The sequence below is a fragment of the Aulostomus chinensis genome, chromosome 2 (genome assembly GCF_037954235.1).
Source record: "Aulostomus chinensis isolate RoL2024-O1b breed Wild chromosome 2, RoL_Achi_v1.0, whole genome shotgun sequence".
Lineage (NCBI taxonomy): Eukaryota > Metazoa > Chordata > Actinopteri > Syngnathiformes > Aulostomidae > Aulostomus > Aulostomus chinensis.
Window position 1 is genome coordinate 5,849,161 of NC_141321.1, and position 16,647 is coordinate 5,865,807.

At 46.4% G+C, this 16,647-nt stretch overlaps 1 protein-coding gene across 17 annotated transcripts in view; it reads left to right on the forward strand.

Annotated features, from left to right (window-relative positions):
- The first annotated feature begins 902 nt into the window (after positions 1 to 902).
- The window catches only part of ppip5k1a (diphosphoinositol pentakisphosphate kinase 1a), a 44,336-nt gene continuing 28,591 nt past the window's right edge, over positions 903 to 16,647 (forward strand). For 10 of the 17 annotated variants that reach the window (XM_086224217.1, XM_086224272.1, XM_086224231.1 and 7 more), the window contains exons 1-14: positions 903 to 1,054; positions 9,115 to 9,632; positions 10,728 to 10,923; positions 12,106 to 12,196; positions 12,314 to 12,399; positions 12,840 to 12,994; positions 14,103 to 14,174; positions 14,497 to 14,598; positions 14,851 to 15,012; positions 15,111 to 15,232; positions 15,332 to 15,433; positions 15,825 to 15,911; positions 15,998 to 16,073; positions 16,199 to 16,308. In XM_086224217.1, coding sequence (XP_086080343.1) covers positions 9,489 to 9,632; positions 10,728 to 10,923; positions 12,106 to 12,196; positions 12,314 to 12,399; positions 12,840 to 12,994; positions 14,103 to 14,174; positions 14,497 to 14,598; positions 14,851 to 15,012; positions 15,111 to 15,232; positions 15,332 to 15,433; positions 15,825 to 15,911; positions 15,998 to 16,073; positions 16,199 to 16,308 — 1,505 coding nt within the window. In that variant the 5' untranslated portion in view covers positions 903 to 1,054; positions 9,115 to 9,488. The remainder of the gene's footprint in view (positions 1,055 to 9,114; positions 9,633 to 10,727; positions 10,924 to 12,105; positions 12,197 to 12,313; positions 12,400 to 12,839; positions 12,995 to 14,102; positions 14,175 to 14,496; positions 14,599 to 14,850; positions 15,013 to 15,110; positions 15,233 to 15,331; positions 15,434 to 15,824; positions 15,912 to 15,997; positions 16,074 to 16,198; positions 16,309 to 16,647) is intronic. The other 7 variants (XM_086224248.1, XM_086224264.1, XM_086224312.1 and 4 more) reach the window with 1 other exon arrangement.

Consider the following 16,647-nt stretch of genomic DNA (forward strand, 5'->3'; position numbering starts at 1 on the left):
CGTCCAGGGCAGCAGCCCCAGCTGGCCTGCTCTCAGAAATGTAACTGACCAGGTGGAGAGGTGGTCAAACATCCTCCGGTCTGCAGGGGAAACACAGCCGCGCACTTGCATCACTGTTGGCCCTGACATCAAGAGCAGCAGCTCTGTTGATGCTGAAGTTCTGTTGAAGCAGGGCAGGTCGGCCCAGTGGCGTGGGACTGAAACCATCGAGATCTCGTTCTGGGATTTGTGCCAAATCACATTGTCAGTGATCGCATTCATCGAACTTTGAAATGGATGCATTCCACTGAATAGTGTGGAACAGACGAGCCCCAAGACTCAGAGAACAACTCGTCATGTGAAAAAAACTGTGGACAGCTGGCTAACACAGAAGAAACCACCACGACTAAAACAACGTTCCAATTACTAATTTTAATAACATATTACATATGTATATATAAATATATATATATATACATATATATACTTGTGAACTTTACTAAACAAGTTCGTAAAGTTCACAAGAAAAGAAATTTGTACTGCAAGCAAATCAGCCTCATTAGGAGGCAGATTCCACCTTTGCTTGGTTATCAATATGTATTTGCTGTTGTGTGGCTACATTTTCTTGCTCTGGCTCTTGGAATCTGAGGATCATTTTTGGCAACAATTCAACAAGTCCAAGTCCAAACTGACTGACTGAGTGGAGTGAAACAGATTGAAAACCCATAAATATGCATCAGTGCATTATGATTGAACTGCAATGACAAGGACCTCTGCATAGTTACTGTTAAGTCTTGTTTTGGGTTTGGCGACAAGCGGAAAGCCCTGGCTTGTGTCAGTGCTGCCACCAGAGGTCGCTAACGAGTGTTTTTCTGCGAGGCATTGTGCCGAACTCCTACTGGCTCCTGAATTGCGACACCGACGCCCCTAGCTCGGTACTTCTCCGTCGCCATTGGCTGTTTCAAACGTCCATCATTACGTCATTCTGCAACAATAAGATTGGTTTCACATGCAAACTGTCAAGACCAGAGAGGAAGCGAACTGATGGCAACGGTTCAAGCCTCCCATCCACGCTGTGAGTTGATTTATTTTTCAATGCGTATTACGGAAAATGGCCTCTCATAACCAATCGCAAACGTCAAAGGTGCATCCACCAACTGCATCCGCATGATATTTGCAGTCGAAATGCAGACAAAATGGCTCTGGAAGACCAACAAGTCCAGTGCATCGCTGAGCCAGTGGGGCTGCTAAGCTAGGGACATGCTAACAGGAGCGCAGCTTTCCTCTGCTAAATCTGGACATTTCCCGTCAGATAGTGTTTAGCGTCGCATTCCCCTCGCCAGCGGGCGAGCTTGAGCGTGGGTTCAAATGCTGTTAATGTATTTCGTAGTCAAGGGTTGCATTTGGGATAACGTGTCCCAAAGTTTTATCGCCATGTTATTGCTAAAGCTGATTTGATCTGCTGCTAGTGAGCATGCGCGCCGTGGGCTCTGCGTGTGCGTGTTTCCGTCGAGGAGAGGACATCAGCTCCGACCGAAGGCGTGTTGGGAGTCAAGGTGATGTAACGTCAAGTCTGTGACGTTCCAGCTCACTGACACGGCAGATACTCGGAAGAAGAGCCCCAGGGGTGTCTCCTCCGGGACAGGCAGGCTCGGCACGACCAAGGCAGCGAAATGACGTTGTGGGAATCCGGCGGACAAAAATGCAGTTCAGATGATAGCATGCAGTGTGTGGAAGTAGGACCGTACGTGCTAGGACAGAGATGGAGACCATGGCTCTCACAGGGAGGACAGAGGTGACATGGAGCAGCCGGACTCAGAACAGCTGGGAAAGTCAGCACCAGCCAAGGGGCGAGTCCCGGCCAGTGGGTGGTTCTGCTTTGAGATTCCTGATGGAAAAGAGAGGAAAATCATTAAATGGGTTAATTCCTTGAGGAACTCCATGACAGCCCATGTCTTCACTGGAGGCAGCCACATCCAGGCTGCCTCAGTTAGTCAGGACTGAGTCCCTGTTCCCAGCCGTGGGACTGTTCTCTCTGGTGAACTATGTCCACATCAGGACTTGGGAGGACTAAAGCTTTGGGTGTTTTCATCCTTGCTGAGTGGATCACGAACTTTGTGGAAAATGAGTTGTCAAGATGTAGAGGATGCAGGCGCATTTGTCATATTTAACGCACACGTAATGATCTATGTATGTGATTGGACTCTGTCTCTATATAGCACCCATTATAGGGAGGGGGTAAGATTCTGGGCCAAAACCTCTTTCTTGGGACATTCCTGTTCAAACTAATTAGGTGACATGCATTTGACATTCCCTCCCTGGAGAGATGATTGGATCGTACAAGAAGACCAGACAGGGTTCAGATTTAAAGGCCCTCACAGAGTCTCCTCGTCCTCTGTCTGCAGTGTTTCAGGGGCTATCAGATGGAGGTCCTGCAGCAAGAGAGAAGACCTAAGTGAGCCCATTTAGGGTGAAATGAATCATCAGAAGCACCGTCAGGTCTCTCCTAGCATGGACAGGAAGCCAGTGGAGAAGTGCTCCAACTTTTATTGAAATCCTGACTGCATCTTTGAGTCTTCCACTGACTTGGCGCTCCTGGGATGGGTTCCCCCGTTGGGCCCGTCTCACAGCAGCTGTTTGACATGTTTGCAGGGCTACAACAGGCTCTTAACAGCCAAGCTGCATTGCAGCACTTCAGTGTACCCATGAACATCCCTCATTCAGAGCAGGTGGAGCCTCTGTCCTGCTGCTGGGAGGATGCACCAGGTGCGCCGAGCCACGCTGGCAGGCCCAGCGACCACCGCTCGGCCCTCGGTGACCTCAGAATGCACAATCTGCTCACAGCTCTGCTGCCTTTCCAGATGGTGTCAGACCAGAGGGATAAAATTGTGCTCGTTGCTGCCACAGTAATTATTATATTGTCGTATCGTACAGTAATTATTATATTGTCGTATCGTACAGTAATTATTATATTGTCGTATCGTACAGTAATTATTATATTGTCGTATCGTACAGTAATTATTATATTGTCGTATCGTACAGTAATTATTATATTGTCGTATCGTACAGTAATTATTATATTGTCGTATCGTACAGTAAACAGACACGACTTTAGGGATTTTGCCAACCTCAGTCCGTCGCCTGTGGCACAGTTGTCTGCTTGTTTCGTTCATTTTCTTTAGCTTTAAAGAATTTAGAAAACTTCACTATTTACCAAATGGCTGTTAAATATTTTTAAGAATTAAAAGGTAATCCCTCTTTGAAAGGCTGTGCTTTTATTGTTATATATTATAATATCAATTCATCAGTACCATAAAAAGCTGTCTAAATGGCAGGAATACTGTTTCTTGCAAAAACCTCTGGTACAATTTAACATCCAACAGCATTTGCTAGCATGGAAGGCTAAAAGTGAAGGGACAGTGACTCACTGCACAGACGTTGTTCCAAAACAAGAACCAGTGGCGCCTGTGACGCTCTACATTTAAGCTTTAATTAGGGCCCTGTTCCGTCCAGGTGGGGCAGACCCTACATTTTGCGTGCTAGCTCACCAGATTGCTGTAAAAATAAATTAAATAGACGAGGAGGAGCATAATTATTTTGATCAGTCACAGTTGTCTTGGCCGCTGTGAGCTGTGGGCCTGTGACCGAGTCGCTCTCAAAGTGTTGATTAAATCTTGCCCAGGACAGACAAGAGACCAGGAGAAACACCAGTGTCCCAGCCAGGCTGAGGGATCATTGAAGGCAGCACTCCCATCCAGCAGCAGAGCCGCAGAGGTTCAAGAAATGTGAATCCATGGCAACCAGGAGGTCACTCACCTGCGTTGGTGAATGACCCTCTGGCTTCTGCCAAGCGTCACTCTGTTTGAAACGCTGTAAAGGAGGGTCTCACACACCTGACCACGCTGGCTGGATTCACTTCCTTTTCTTGTAGTTGTTGTTTGTCATCACGGGGTTCATTGCAGTCATCAGTGAAAGCTCACATGACCTCCCCCCATCTAAGTGTCTCATTTTGACTGGCAAGTGACAGTTGGAGTGGCTGAATCGATCCACTCCTCCGTCCGTGCTGAGCTACAGGATGTAGTCCAGTGGAGAATCGACGGGAAGGTGACTGTAGCCGAGACTGAGCCTCGAAGGTCCACCTGGACAGGCGGGCCTCACGTGATGATTTAGACTGAGCTCAACGTAGGAGAGGAGGAGAGGGACGAGCTTGAAACACAGAACAGACACTTTCACTCTCATGACAGGCACAAAGTACGGTGGCATCAAAAGTCTAAGGTGGTCAGTTAATTCACCAGCTTGTGATTATTTTTGGTTCAGTAAGATTGATACCGTTGGATGTGCCGGATCCGTCTGCACACCACCATGAGGTGCAGCCATAACTTGAGGGTTCCAGAGGGTGGCCATGATCCCCCCCCTGAAAAGAGGTGACAACAGCTCCTGAATCTCAGACGATACAATACGTGACCAAGCGCTCAACGCACATGTGAACTGCACGTCTTTGGTTCCTCGGGAACTCAACATTGTTGGAACGTGTGGAGACACGTGCTCACGGATGGTGCTCAGTCGCTCCGCCTGAGAAAGCACAGGGGCAACCGCAGGTGACGGCACAACCCAGCAACTATCTTCATGTTGTGTATTCATTTCAGCTCACGCTGGAGATGTTTGTCTTCTCCATAACTTACGGATCAAAATGAGCTGAACCAAAATTGTGCCCCCGCACCTGCGGTACGGACCAAATCCTGGGCTTGCTGAGCCGTTGCTCGGCTGTTGAAACCCCCGTGGGGAGGCCACTGGCAGCCTGGGTGTAACGGAAGAGATTAACGGTGACACTCTGAAACAGCAAATCCTCTCAGGTGTGGAGCGTCGTATCATGGTAGGTGTGGGCCGAATTGTCGGGCAGAAAGAATTTTTTGACTTAAGCTGCTATTGTGTCGAAGATGCTGACCATTTTGGTCAAAATGGAGCTCCTGACAGTTGAACTGGATCCCTCTGACTTCCTTGGCGCGCTCCTTGCTCCTCATCAGACTCCTTGAAAGCAGCAGAGTGTTTCAAACAGCTGAAGGCTCTCGTTCCGTCACCTTTGCTTGAGCTAAACAAGCCAAGGCCCGGCTGGGAGAGCGCGGGGGCTTTAGAGAGGGACGCCACTTGAAAGGTGCACTGGATTCATACTTTTATGCTCGTTGTTGTGTCGCTGGCTGCACATGAGGACCAGCCAGACACCTCAGCCTGGACTTGGCTTAAAATCCTTTGGCAGTAGTTATTCATTTATCTGATTTCTTTTGAAGTATTATTCATCTTTCATCACTCAAATATAATTATCCTCTTTTTGTAATTTTAACTATTTTGTCAAACAGAGTCCTTATTTTAACTATTATTATAGCTTTTAGTCTGTGTTATTGTGTTTAAAAAACTGTGGTTTGATGAACAATGACAGGCAAGCGCACTTCGCCACAGGAGGGCTGGGAATCATGACGTCCTCATCTTGTTTTATTTCAGGCCTCAAGAAAGACTCGGCTCAAACTTACAAAACCTTGAGTCAAACAAGTTCCAAACTTATTTTTGGTGGCAAATGGGACGGAATTGCGGACTTCATCGTGTCTTCTTTGCAGGGTGTGCAGCTTTCCGATGACGTCATTTCACAACGTTCCCTAGGCAACAGGAGGAAAAGGGGCTCTTGTGTGAAGCAGAGCCGTAAATAGAGAGATTGACCGACTCAGATCATGGGCGCCATGTTTGCTACCAACGCCAGATGATTCTACAACGCAACTATAAGGGGCAGCTACGCTACGTTGTTATCGATTTCTTACCTTCTCCATGAATAAGTCTATAAACGTCATTGTCAGCGTCCGTCATGATGTAAAAGGCCTCCCTCCAATAACCCAGCGTGTACTCAGCTTAAATATCTTAAATGAGCCTGTAGTTCATCCATTGCCGAAAAAAGGTTGAAATTACTCAAAAAAAATTATAATGACTCAGATATAACTAAAATGTACACAGTCTTAGTCATGCTGTTACTTATTGTTAGTGTTATCATTAGGGTTATAATTATGATACTACATATTCGACATGCACATGTGGTTTGACAGCATGTAGCATCCCAGTTACAGTTAGCAACTGAGATGAGACAGGTCAAGTTCCAGTCATGACGGTAGCTCCTAATTCTCTCAGCATCTGGTCTAGATAACTAGCCCACTAGGTTGGGGCTAGCTTGAGGCTAGCTTGGGGCTAGCTTGAGGCTAGCTTGAGGCTAGCTTGGGGCTAGCTTGAGGCTAGCTTGGGGCTAGCTTGAGGCTGGCTTGGGGCTAGCTTGAGGCTGGCTTGGGGCTAGCTTGAGGCTAGCTTGGGGCTAGCTTGAGGCTAGCTTGGGGCTAGCTTGAGGCTAGCTTGGGGCTAGCTTAAGTCTTCATCGGTTATTTCTTAAGTGGTGTTCGGAGTTTTTGAGAGCGTGATATGAATAAATGATGACTTTATTCTTCCAATGTAAATTCTTCAAAAGTCAAAGAGAGAAACTGACATGAACCTCCCCTACCAGGGAGAAACCAGTTGGTGTCCAGCGTTCCTCCAACCTTCAGCGCCCATGACCTCCTGCGTTTGTTGTCACAGGAAAATGAGGCATCTGTTCCCGCCCCGTTCCTGCCGGGCCGCCATGAGCTGTGCAGTTTGGCATCTTTGATTATTTGCAGAAGTTGATTGTTGATAATTTACTAAAGTTGAAAACGGATCTTTGGTACGTGTATCATTGGGTAAATTGGTTAATGGTAGTGAACATGGCGCTCATAAAACAGGTGACCTCCTCTGAGCCAATCACATGACAGAATTGCTCTGAACGTTCGAACCCCGTGTTGGCTGATCTCCCTCTCCCTCTACCGCTCTGGACGTGAAGTAAATGCAACATTTTTCAACTTCCTTCAAAGATACATGCGACTTTTGCAATGAAAGTGCGAGGATTGAGAAATCATGCAAGCCTTAATGTGTGGAAATCTGAGATTTATGTGGCAGAAGTGTGGCGTTTTTGACAAAAGTGCAGCCCCTGCATGAATGTGCGGACGACTGTATGGCTGATTGTGCGTTGAATTATGTGATGGCGTTGTTCTGGACGTGCTGGTTACATATTTATCATATTTTAATTTTCTCTGTTTCTTTAGCAAAACCTCCTCAATGCATTCACTGAAGTGTTCATTGGAAAAGATCCTTTTCTCAGAATACATTGATCAGATGTGGGGGTGGACAAAATGTCATTATGACGAGTCGTTTTTGTCCCCTTTTGTTTGGCTTTTAGTATGATTTAAAAAAAATAATACTTCATATTTCAGAAGGATTGGAAAATGCAATAAGACCTCTGTACTTCTACTTCTGGTAGGTGTCGCAGCACAACTAGTACACTGCACTGAATTCCCTGCAGTCGTGAGCGAAACGGTCAAGGGTCAGCCAGTAACAAGCCGACGCAGCGGAGAAACTTCAAACGCCTGGAAACTGGACAGCCACCTCCTGGCGTCTGCTGTGTGGGGACGGTCCTGAATTGCTCCCCACAGGGATGAATCAAGTTTTCTGAATCGGAGTCCTTGCTAATACTCATCTCTACTCACAACATGTGCCAGTGATGCAAGTCTCATTGCAGAGATTTCCAGTCCCTCAATTTCTCCGGGGGTGGTTTTCTAGATGAATCTTGTGCAGTTTTCAATCATAGCATAAGATACTTGTCATAAACCCCAAACTGACGTATTGGGAATATTTGTTTTGTCCAAAGAAGAGAGACACCAAACGCAAACACGTGAACTGCTTGTCTGTTTATTTAAAAATTAAAAAAAAAAAAATTAAAAAAGAAAACCCCTTTGAGAAGCCATTGGTTTGCCGTTCATTCTCCTGTGGTGAGTGGGTGATTATCATCGTCTTTGCTCTGTCTGTTGATGACGATGAGGAAACGTTGTGCTAAATACAATTGTGGGCTTTCCAATTATGTGGACATAAAGGAAAACTATCTTTAACAGCCACAATATTTCCATTTGTTTTTCAGTACGCGACCATCATATAAGCTGTTTTTTGCACGGATGATATCCTCATCAGTAAATATTGACCATTTCCAGTGTTTGTAGATCCCAGGAACATGGATGGGCGCAGAGAGGCCACCTAGATAAATAAGCCAACTCCTTCTTTTTTGGACAGTCCTCTCCTCTGGAAATAGTCGGTCTTAACCCTGCAGGGGCTGTGCCTGATGGCGGGGGGGTTGGGATTCAGACAGGTTTCCTGAAGCCTGGTCTGTGGTGTGAGACGTGGTCAGCTGCCTGTCCTGGCTCGTGTTTGGTGGTGGTGGAGCTGCAGATCAGAACGAGGGCCCCTGCTGTTGCGCTACCGTGTCAGAGTTGAATGTGTAACGTACAGGAAGCGCTGGCGGGAGGTCGTGATTGCCTGTGCCTCCTGAGGGTGAAGGTTGATTCTGTTTGGTGTGCCGGTGCCTGACGTGGGGTTCTGTTTTTGCTTTGCAAATCGAAGACCAGGTTGCCTGCATGGCTTTGGCACGGAGGAGCAGTGACATTGTTTTATCATGATTTATTCAGTTAAATCCTTATGAACTAATTGATTGCAGCTTTTCATGTCTTTGGAGAAAAGAATACTTTAAAAATCTGCATGTATTTGTGTGGTAAGCTTGTTTCATGCAACTACTGAACAAATGTACTGATATTCACAGGAAATCGTGAAAAGAGTGACGTGTTTGCTCATTTCTGGTCATTCTCCTGCACCGACAAGCTGCATTCAGGCTAAACAGAGGCAGAGAGAGGCTTTATTGTTGGGTATGAAATCCAACCTTCATATTGTATATTATCAAACAAGACCCTGGAGTACCCAGCATGCTGCCTGGTGGTTGCGTCATCTGTGTGTCGGTGGGTACTCGACGGCATGTGGAGGTTTACAGGGGCAACAGGATTTGAGCTTGTGAAGCACTGTTACGATGTCGAGGTGCAGTATTGTTTCCTTCACCACCAAATACACCAAACATGCGGGAGGGCTGTTGCGTCTAAAGTCATGTGACTCTGCGCTGGGCACTGAAACTGTAACTATGATTGGAGGATACAAAATGCGAATGATAGGGAAGTGAATTGCAGAAACTAATCTTGTTTTGTTTGATCTCCCCTGTAGGATTCTGCCTTGCAGCAAAATGGAGGAAAGGACTGTCCACAGTTGTAGCGTCCCAGTCCACTAAAGATGCTTGAGAAACAGTGGACAGTCGTGAGCCGTGAACGATGACTGAAGAATTAGCAACCTGAGCAGTGGAGTTGGCCAGCCAGCGCCGTTGATCGTCTGAGCCTGTCCCTGCTGAGCCCTGCTCGTTCAGCCTCATTCTTCTTCTCTGCTTCACACACCTTCATCTACTGGCTCTGTGGTCCTGCCCAGCCAGAGTTGACCTGCGTCTTTCCCCCTGGCCTCGTGCCCTTCCATCGACGGCCCGCTCCGGCGGTGTGTTGGTGTACGATGGCGCGGTGGGACGCTGAGGGCTGCCGCGGGAGACTGTGATGTCAGAGCCCAACAGCCCGGGCGAGAGCCGGCGTGGCGCTCCCAGATTCTTCGTGGGCTGCGAGGACGATGAGAGCGAGGTCCTGGAGGATAGTATGAGGACAGACATGGAGCTGTATGAGGACGACGAAGACACAGACTCGGTTGGAGCCTTCTGTCAATCCACATAATTTCTCAAATCGAATCTTCTCAACTAAATGCTTCACCCAAAATAAATGTTTGCGTTTTAAATGCTCACAGATTGAAGTCGTGAGCTGAGGTGTTCTTTTACAACTGCATCTCTACCAGCCATGTATGTAATGCCAAAGCTAAGGAAGCTAAAAGTTAATGGCGACAGCTAACAACAGCGAAACTGTCCAAAAACGTCAGCTTACAGCCTTTCAGGTGCATCGTTCGGTGAAATCCTGGTCTTGTGCTCAGTAATCCCACAGTCAACCCTTTGATTTGAGCCGCACAAACTACGATACTTTCGGTTCAGCGCTTGTCAGGCTCGAGCCGAGCATGACTGGAGGTTAGGGAGAATTCTAACAAGTTTTCTCTCGTGCAGACACACACTAAGAGTGTAACACTGCACAGACCCCTAGGGTCCGTCGCCACCTTTTTGGACATCACGAGCACCTTAAGAGTTCAGAACACACAATCACCAACTGAAGCATGTCAGCGCCCATACTGATGACATGAGTCATTCCCTGTAACCGTAGGAGATGCACTGTATTTACTCACCTTGATCTGAACGAGCAGTGATATGGATTGCTAACGTTAGCGACACCTCGTGTCTGGTCCACTCTGATGAGGAAGTTTGGACTGTTCCTGCTGCCGGCAGCCTGTTGATGGCATCTCTCTCGCTCTTGTGATGGTCAATCACGTGGAGGAAAGGGATTAAGCCAATTGCTTTTAGCAGGAGTGCCCAGGGTGTTTTGGTGGAATTAATTGAGCCCTGTTAATGTGCACTAAAATCGTTAGTAAAATATCAGTAACTGAACCAGAACTGAATGGAAATCATCATGGACTGGACTGAATGAGCTGGTGTGGAATGTCTTCAGTGAACATTGTGTACCGGAGGAGGCCAGCGGGAGCTCACCACGGATGTCTTTCTCTTGTTCATATGTCATATTTAGTCAAAATCAGTTCTCTGGTGTGTGGTGTTGGGACATTGGTGGGACAACGCTGGCATTGTTGTTTCCATGGCCTCTCACAGGTCATTAAAAGGTTGCTCTCTGTCTCCTCTTCCTTTCCAGCCCCCCGAGCGACAGATCGTGGTAGGGATCTGCTGCATGATGAAGAAGTCCAAGTCCAAGCCGATGACCCAGATCCTGGAGAGGCTGTGCAGGTTTGAGTACATCACCGTGGTCATCTTCCCAGAGGATGTCATTCTCAACGAGCCCGTAGACAAGTGGCCTCTGTGTGACTGCCTCATCTCCTTCCACTCCAAGGGTACAACTATCTTTACACACACACACACACACACACACACACACACACACACACAGTTATTCCTGGGAATTGCGATGTGTTCCACTAGATTTCTGCTTTTTTTGTTTGCCGCGCTGCATTCAGGGAACAATCAGTGCTATCGTTGATATGCCATTGTGTTTTCTTTGCATTCCCACCATTGCCTTCAACCATCTTCTGTTGTTAGCTGTTTGTTGTGTTGAGCAGTGTCCTAATAGGCTTTAACTTACGATTGCTGATTCCACATCAGCTTCTTATCAGTGGCGCAACTATTTACCAATGAGTGCTTGTCTTCTGATACAATGTCAGCATGAGGCTTCATCGAAGGGACGGTGGTCTGCAGGCCTGCAGGTGCCATTGCTCCTTCACAAAGACACCTTAGAAGCCTGATTTACTAAAGCAGTGAAAAGACAAATGGATCCCCTTGTGACAAGTGTGACATGGACCCTTGAAGCCTTGAGTGCACACTCACTGACTCAATATCCTGAGTGCAGCAGTTCAACTTTGGGCTTTTTTAAATGGTCGTTTTATATTCAGAGATTTTTTCTCTGACAGTGCAGGAGAAGAGGCAAAGGCTGTAGTCTTAATAATGTGATAGTAACTGAGCTTATGACATATCAGGAACAGCTTATTAGTCTTAGCTGAGTCCATGTTCTCTGCTGCTTAGGAAACATCACAATTGCTCCGTGCAGCACAGCAAATGACGCTTCCTTCCCTGGCTCTGATTACAGGCTCACACGATTGGCTGCTGCAGCGTGATGTCATGAAAGTTGGTTGAAGTACAACTTATCTCATTTGCAGTATTTATGACAGTCTGTGCTGATCCAGATCTGTTCAGAATTTAGCCAAAGATCCGCCGGACCTAGATGTCAAGGATTGGGCTCTCGGGTACAAACTGAGATTTGAGTGTGTGCAGAGAAACATTTTCCTTTCAGATGAATAACAGTTTCCATGACCCTGCATGGTGCAGCTCAGATGTCCAACACCATGAAATACAAACACAAAAGTACATGTCTTATTCACGTAGGAACATGGATTGTTACTTTGTGCCCTGTGATTCTGTCTAAAATGTGTGTTTAAGGTCGCAGGATTCTGGCATCAAACGGCACAACCGTGAGCCATTTTAAACTTGATATTTGAATCATATCTCTGCCCGTAACCCAGGGTTCCCGCTGGATAAGGCCGTCAGCTACGCCAAACTAAGGAACCCACTGCACATCAATGACCTGGACATGCAGTACTACATACAGGACAGGTGCGTCCACTGTTCGCTGGCAGTCCAGTTCTGGGTGGAATGATGCACACCACGTAAAGTGAGGTTTGACAACGCAAGAGTCATGGTGGTTTTTGTTTGTCATTTCTCTTGTGGCAGGCGGGAGGTTTATCGCATCCTGCAGGAGGAAGGGATTGATCTACCACGATATGCTGTGCTGAACCGTGACCCTGATAAACCCGATGGTCAGTCTACCCTTGATACCAACTTTCATTGCAGTTAACAGAACATGGGGTCAACTTTCTGTGGCTGTCATAGATCTTTTCCTCCCTAAGATAAAGCTGTCTGGAAAACGGCATGTCCATGCAGCATCCTGACTGAGACCGCTGTGGTTTAATTTCACCCGGTGGATAAATATAGTATCAAATGTGAAACAGTTGCAAGCCTCCCATACTTAAGTGCTATGATATGATGGCCCTGGAGGCGGTCCCTGGAGTGAGCCGATGTTTTATGTCCCTGCTTTGCTTGACAGTAATGAGTGTTTTTAAACTTCACATAGCTCAGAGTGCAGAGCTGCTTCACAGGGCTCGAGAATAAACAGCAGAGGGAAGCACGTCATCGGTGTACGTTGGCCTGGGTAATGTGTGTGTGTGTGTGTGTGTGTGTGTGTGTGTGTGTGTCTCAGAGTGCAACCTGGTGGAAGGAGAGGACCATGTGGAGGTGAATGGAGAAATATTCCAGAAGCCTTTTGTTGAGAAGCCTGTCAGCGCTGAGGACCACAATGTCTACATCTACTACCCCACCTCTGCTGGGGGGGGCAGCCAGCGCCTCTTCAGAAAGGTCCTCAACCCCTCCCTCCTTCCACAGAGCCTAGTATTCTAGAATCCTAACTGGAACACCATTTCACTTAGAAAATCTACATCACCTCAGCAAGCAACAAGGTCCAACTGTCAGTGCCACTGCATTGTTGCCATAACAACCACCTGCATTGGCTGCTGCCAGTGTTGAAACATCTAACTGGGACATCAGGGAAACTCATTTCTGTCCATCAGTTTTAGCGCCGGACAAGCAGATAAAGACCCTCTCCCTGTGTGCATCATGGAGCTCCGACCGCCACCGGATGGCCGAGTGCTAGTTAGTTTAGATACAGTGACTGTTAGCAGTGGAACAGTAGAGAAAGCTGTTCAAGCTAGCTGCCTGCATCAGAAGAGCTCATGTTGTTCTGAGCTAGGGTTAGCATGTAGGCAAAGACCATTTTGGAGAAAAGTCTTTTCGATGAATTTTGATTAGGTCCCTCTGCTGGCATTCTCTCGGTTTAGCTAGCTAAGCATCTCGTAGGGTTGTGGTGCTTTGTAATGTCCACAGAGGAGAGAAGGGTCTCAGTCTGCACGCCTGACACTAAAAATTCCAGGAAGTTTATATCCCCAAATGTTGGCGTGTTCTTTCAAAGGGCTTTGACTCCAGTTTTCTCAAGCTAAAGCAGTAGAAAACGTGAATGTTGTGTCATTCAATCGGGTGCTTGAATCTTTTTTTCTCATGAGATCCAGACAGTAGTGACTTTACAAGGTGCCAAGAGATGGCATTCATCCCTAAATCTACACTCAATTTCAGCCTCAAGTTCAGTGCCAATTGCCAATATCAGCAAAAAAGTTAATTATCACATAAGCTGGGAAAGGACAGAAGAACAATAATCTTACAGTTGCGCACCATCCATGACCAGAATGCCTGTGAAAGGATGGTGCATTTCTTTATACGTGGTGTGTCTTTGTAAGAGTCACAGAAACCTTTTTCTTGTTGGTGCAAGACCAGACTGATCGATAATTTTCTGAGTGAGAATGAGGGTCACACACTCCTGTCAGCACCTGTGGTTATTAGTCTTAATTATGACTGTGATTTTCATTGTTGTGTTTAAGTGTTGTGTGTTCTTCATTTTGCTTTTGCACTGAAGCTCCTCTTCCTCACCCTTGGGCCTGAAGTAACACGGCTGGTGTTAGAGTTTGGAGAAATGCTGCAGGCCCAGGCACGGCACCCTGTTTTTATCTGTTGAGTAATAATGACATCTGCTAGACAGTTGAGAACAGCAGGACACGCCAGGCTTCACTCAGCCGTTTTGTCACAACCCTTCTTGTACTGGAGTGTGTTGTCATCCCGTAGACTGATGGATCTCATTAGTCAGTCACACGGTTGCCAGAAGTGGAGCTGCAGCCTTTTGCTGTGATTGTGATGGAGCAGAACGAGACTATGCAGAGAGCAAATCTGCACTCAAGCCTGAGTGTCAGTTTAGAAAAGAGCTTTGAGCTCGACAACACTTTGTAAGCCTTGCATCTGTGTGACTTGTGTAGATTGGGAGCCGGAGCAGTGTGTACTCACCAGAGAGCAGTGTGAGGAAGACTGGCTCCTACATCTACGAAGAGTTTATGCCAACAGATGGCACCGACGTGAAGGTACAATGTGCTTTGAGTGGCCGATCATGACCGTGTGGCACACATGTGGTTGCAGAATTCTGGCAGTATTCACACCACAATATCCCATTTTCCATGGAAATTAACAGGAATATATGGGGAATAGATTTTGGGGTCATTTATACTATTTGCCTTGTCAAATACAGACTACAGACATCAATATAAACATTTTTTGTTCTCAGACGCTGGTGCATGCAAACAGATTCTCGGTGTTGTGATGTCATGTCCCTTCAGGTATACACTGTGGGGCCCGACTATGCTCATGCTGAGGCCCGAAAGTCACCTGCTCTGGACGGGAAGGTGGAGAGAGACAGTGAAGGCAAAGAAGTGCGTTACCCTGTCATGCTCTCTGCCATGGAGAAGCTGGTGGCCCGTAAAGTCTGCCTAGCTTTCAAGGTGAGTGCAGGCTTTGTGTTGATCCACTGGGGTTCGCCATATTTCACGGCTCCTCACGTTTCTCACGCTCTGCTGGTTGTACCTCAACGTTACTGCAGCAAACGGTTTGTGGCTTTGATCTTCTCCGCGCCAACGGACACTCATATGTGTGTGACGTCAACGGCTTCAGTTTTGTGAAGAACTCCATGAAGTACTACGATGACTGTGCTAAGATCCTCGGGTACCACTTTCCTTTCTCTTGTCATTCCTTGGTGAGCGGACTACTTGCTCCTGTGTGTTCATTCTCATTTTCACTTTGTGTCTCCCCTTGACTCTTCAGGAACATTGTAATGCGTGAGCTGGCTCCTCAGTTTCAGATTCCCTGGTCAATCCCGACTGAGGCGGAGGACATCCCGATTGTTCCCACCACCTCGGGGACAATGTGAGTGTGTGATGATAACATCTACGTATTTTCAGAGCGATGTGCTTCACATACATTTTAACTGCTCCTTTATTTTTTTATGTGATTGAATCGCACCATCATTTTTGATGTAAAGCACTTTATAACTTATTTTTTTAAAGTGCTGTATGAGTAAAAGTTGGTATCATTATTCACCTTGGTGAGATTGTCCCAAACTTAGAGAACACTCTGATCTTTGCAGCTATTAAACAGCAGTTGTTGTTAAATCAAACAGTCTTAACGTCCTTCATGACCATTTGTGAAAATTACATGTCATTTTAAGGTTTATCACTTGTAGGCTTTAATACATGACGGAGGGGTTATTTGTCAAGTTTCCTCTAACTTCCTCAACTGAGCAACATGCATCTTTTAGGATGGAACTACGTTGTGTCATCGCTGTCATCCGACATGGAGACCGAACGCCTAAACAGAAGATGAAGATGGAGGTTCGCAACCCCATGTAGGTTACCTCTTTGTTCCTACCTTTGTTTTTACTGCTTTGAAATATTGTTGATCAACTCAAGTTGGTATTTGGTATTCATGTAGGTTCTTTGACCTGTTTGAAAAATATGGCGGATACAAAACTGGGAAATTAAAACTGAAGAAGCCAAAACAACTGCAGGTACATTGTGTTTGTATTTCATTGTGTTTGTATTACATTGTGTTTGTATTTCATTGTGTTTGTACATCTCCCAGCCTCTGCTTTGTGGTAAGGAGTCTGAACTCTGGGTATTTGTAACTCAACAGGAGGTGCTGGACATCACGCGACAGTTATTAGCAGAACTAGGACAGCACAATGACTGTGAGATAGAAGAGAAGAAATCCAAACTGGAGCAGCTGAAGACTGTTCTAGAAATGTAAGTGATGAGCTAATTGTGTTACTGCTGCAGAAATGTTTGTCCCATTTCAAGTCCAACCTCAAGCATTGGGTCCTTTCAGCACTGCGAAGTGATTTGGTATCATTAAATTAAAGCATCTGCAGCTTCAAAGAATTCTTCTAGAACAGCACTTTTAAAGTGTTTGGGACAAAGTTGCTGAAGGTCGCCATCAGTGATACTGAGCTGTGTTGCTCCACTGTGTCTTGGCATCTAAACCTGCACAGTAAGACTCCGTCTCTGTCAGTCTGGTTAGTCACAAGGGGGACACTTCAAGAATTCCATTACAAAAAGAGCCAAATTCAGATATTCAATTGCACT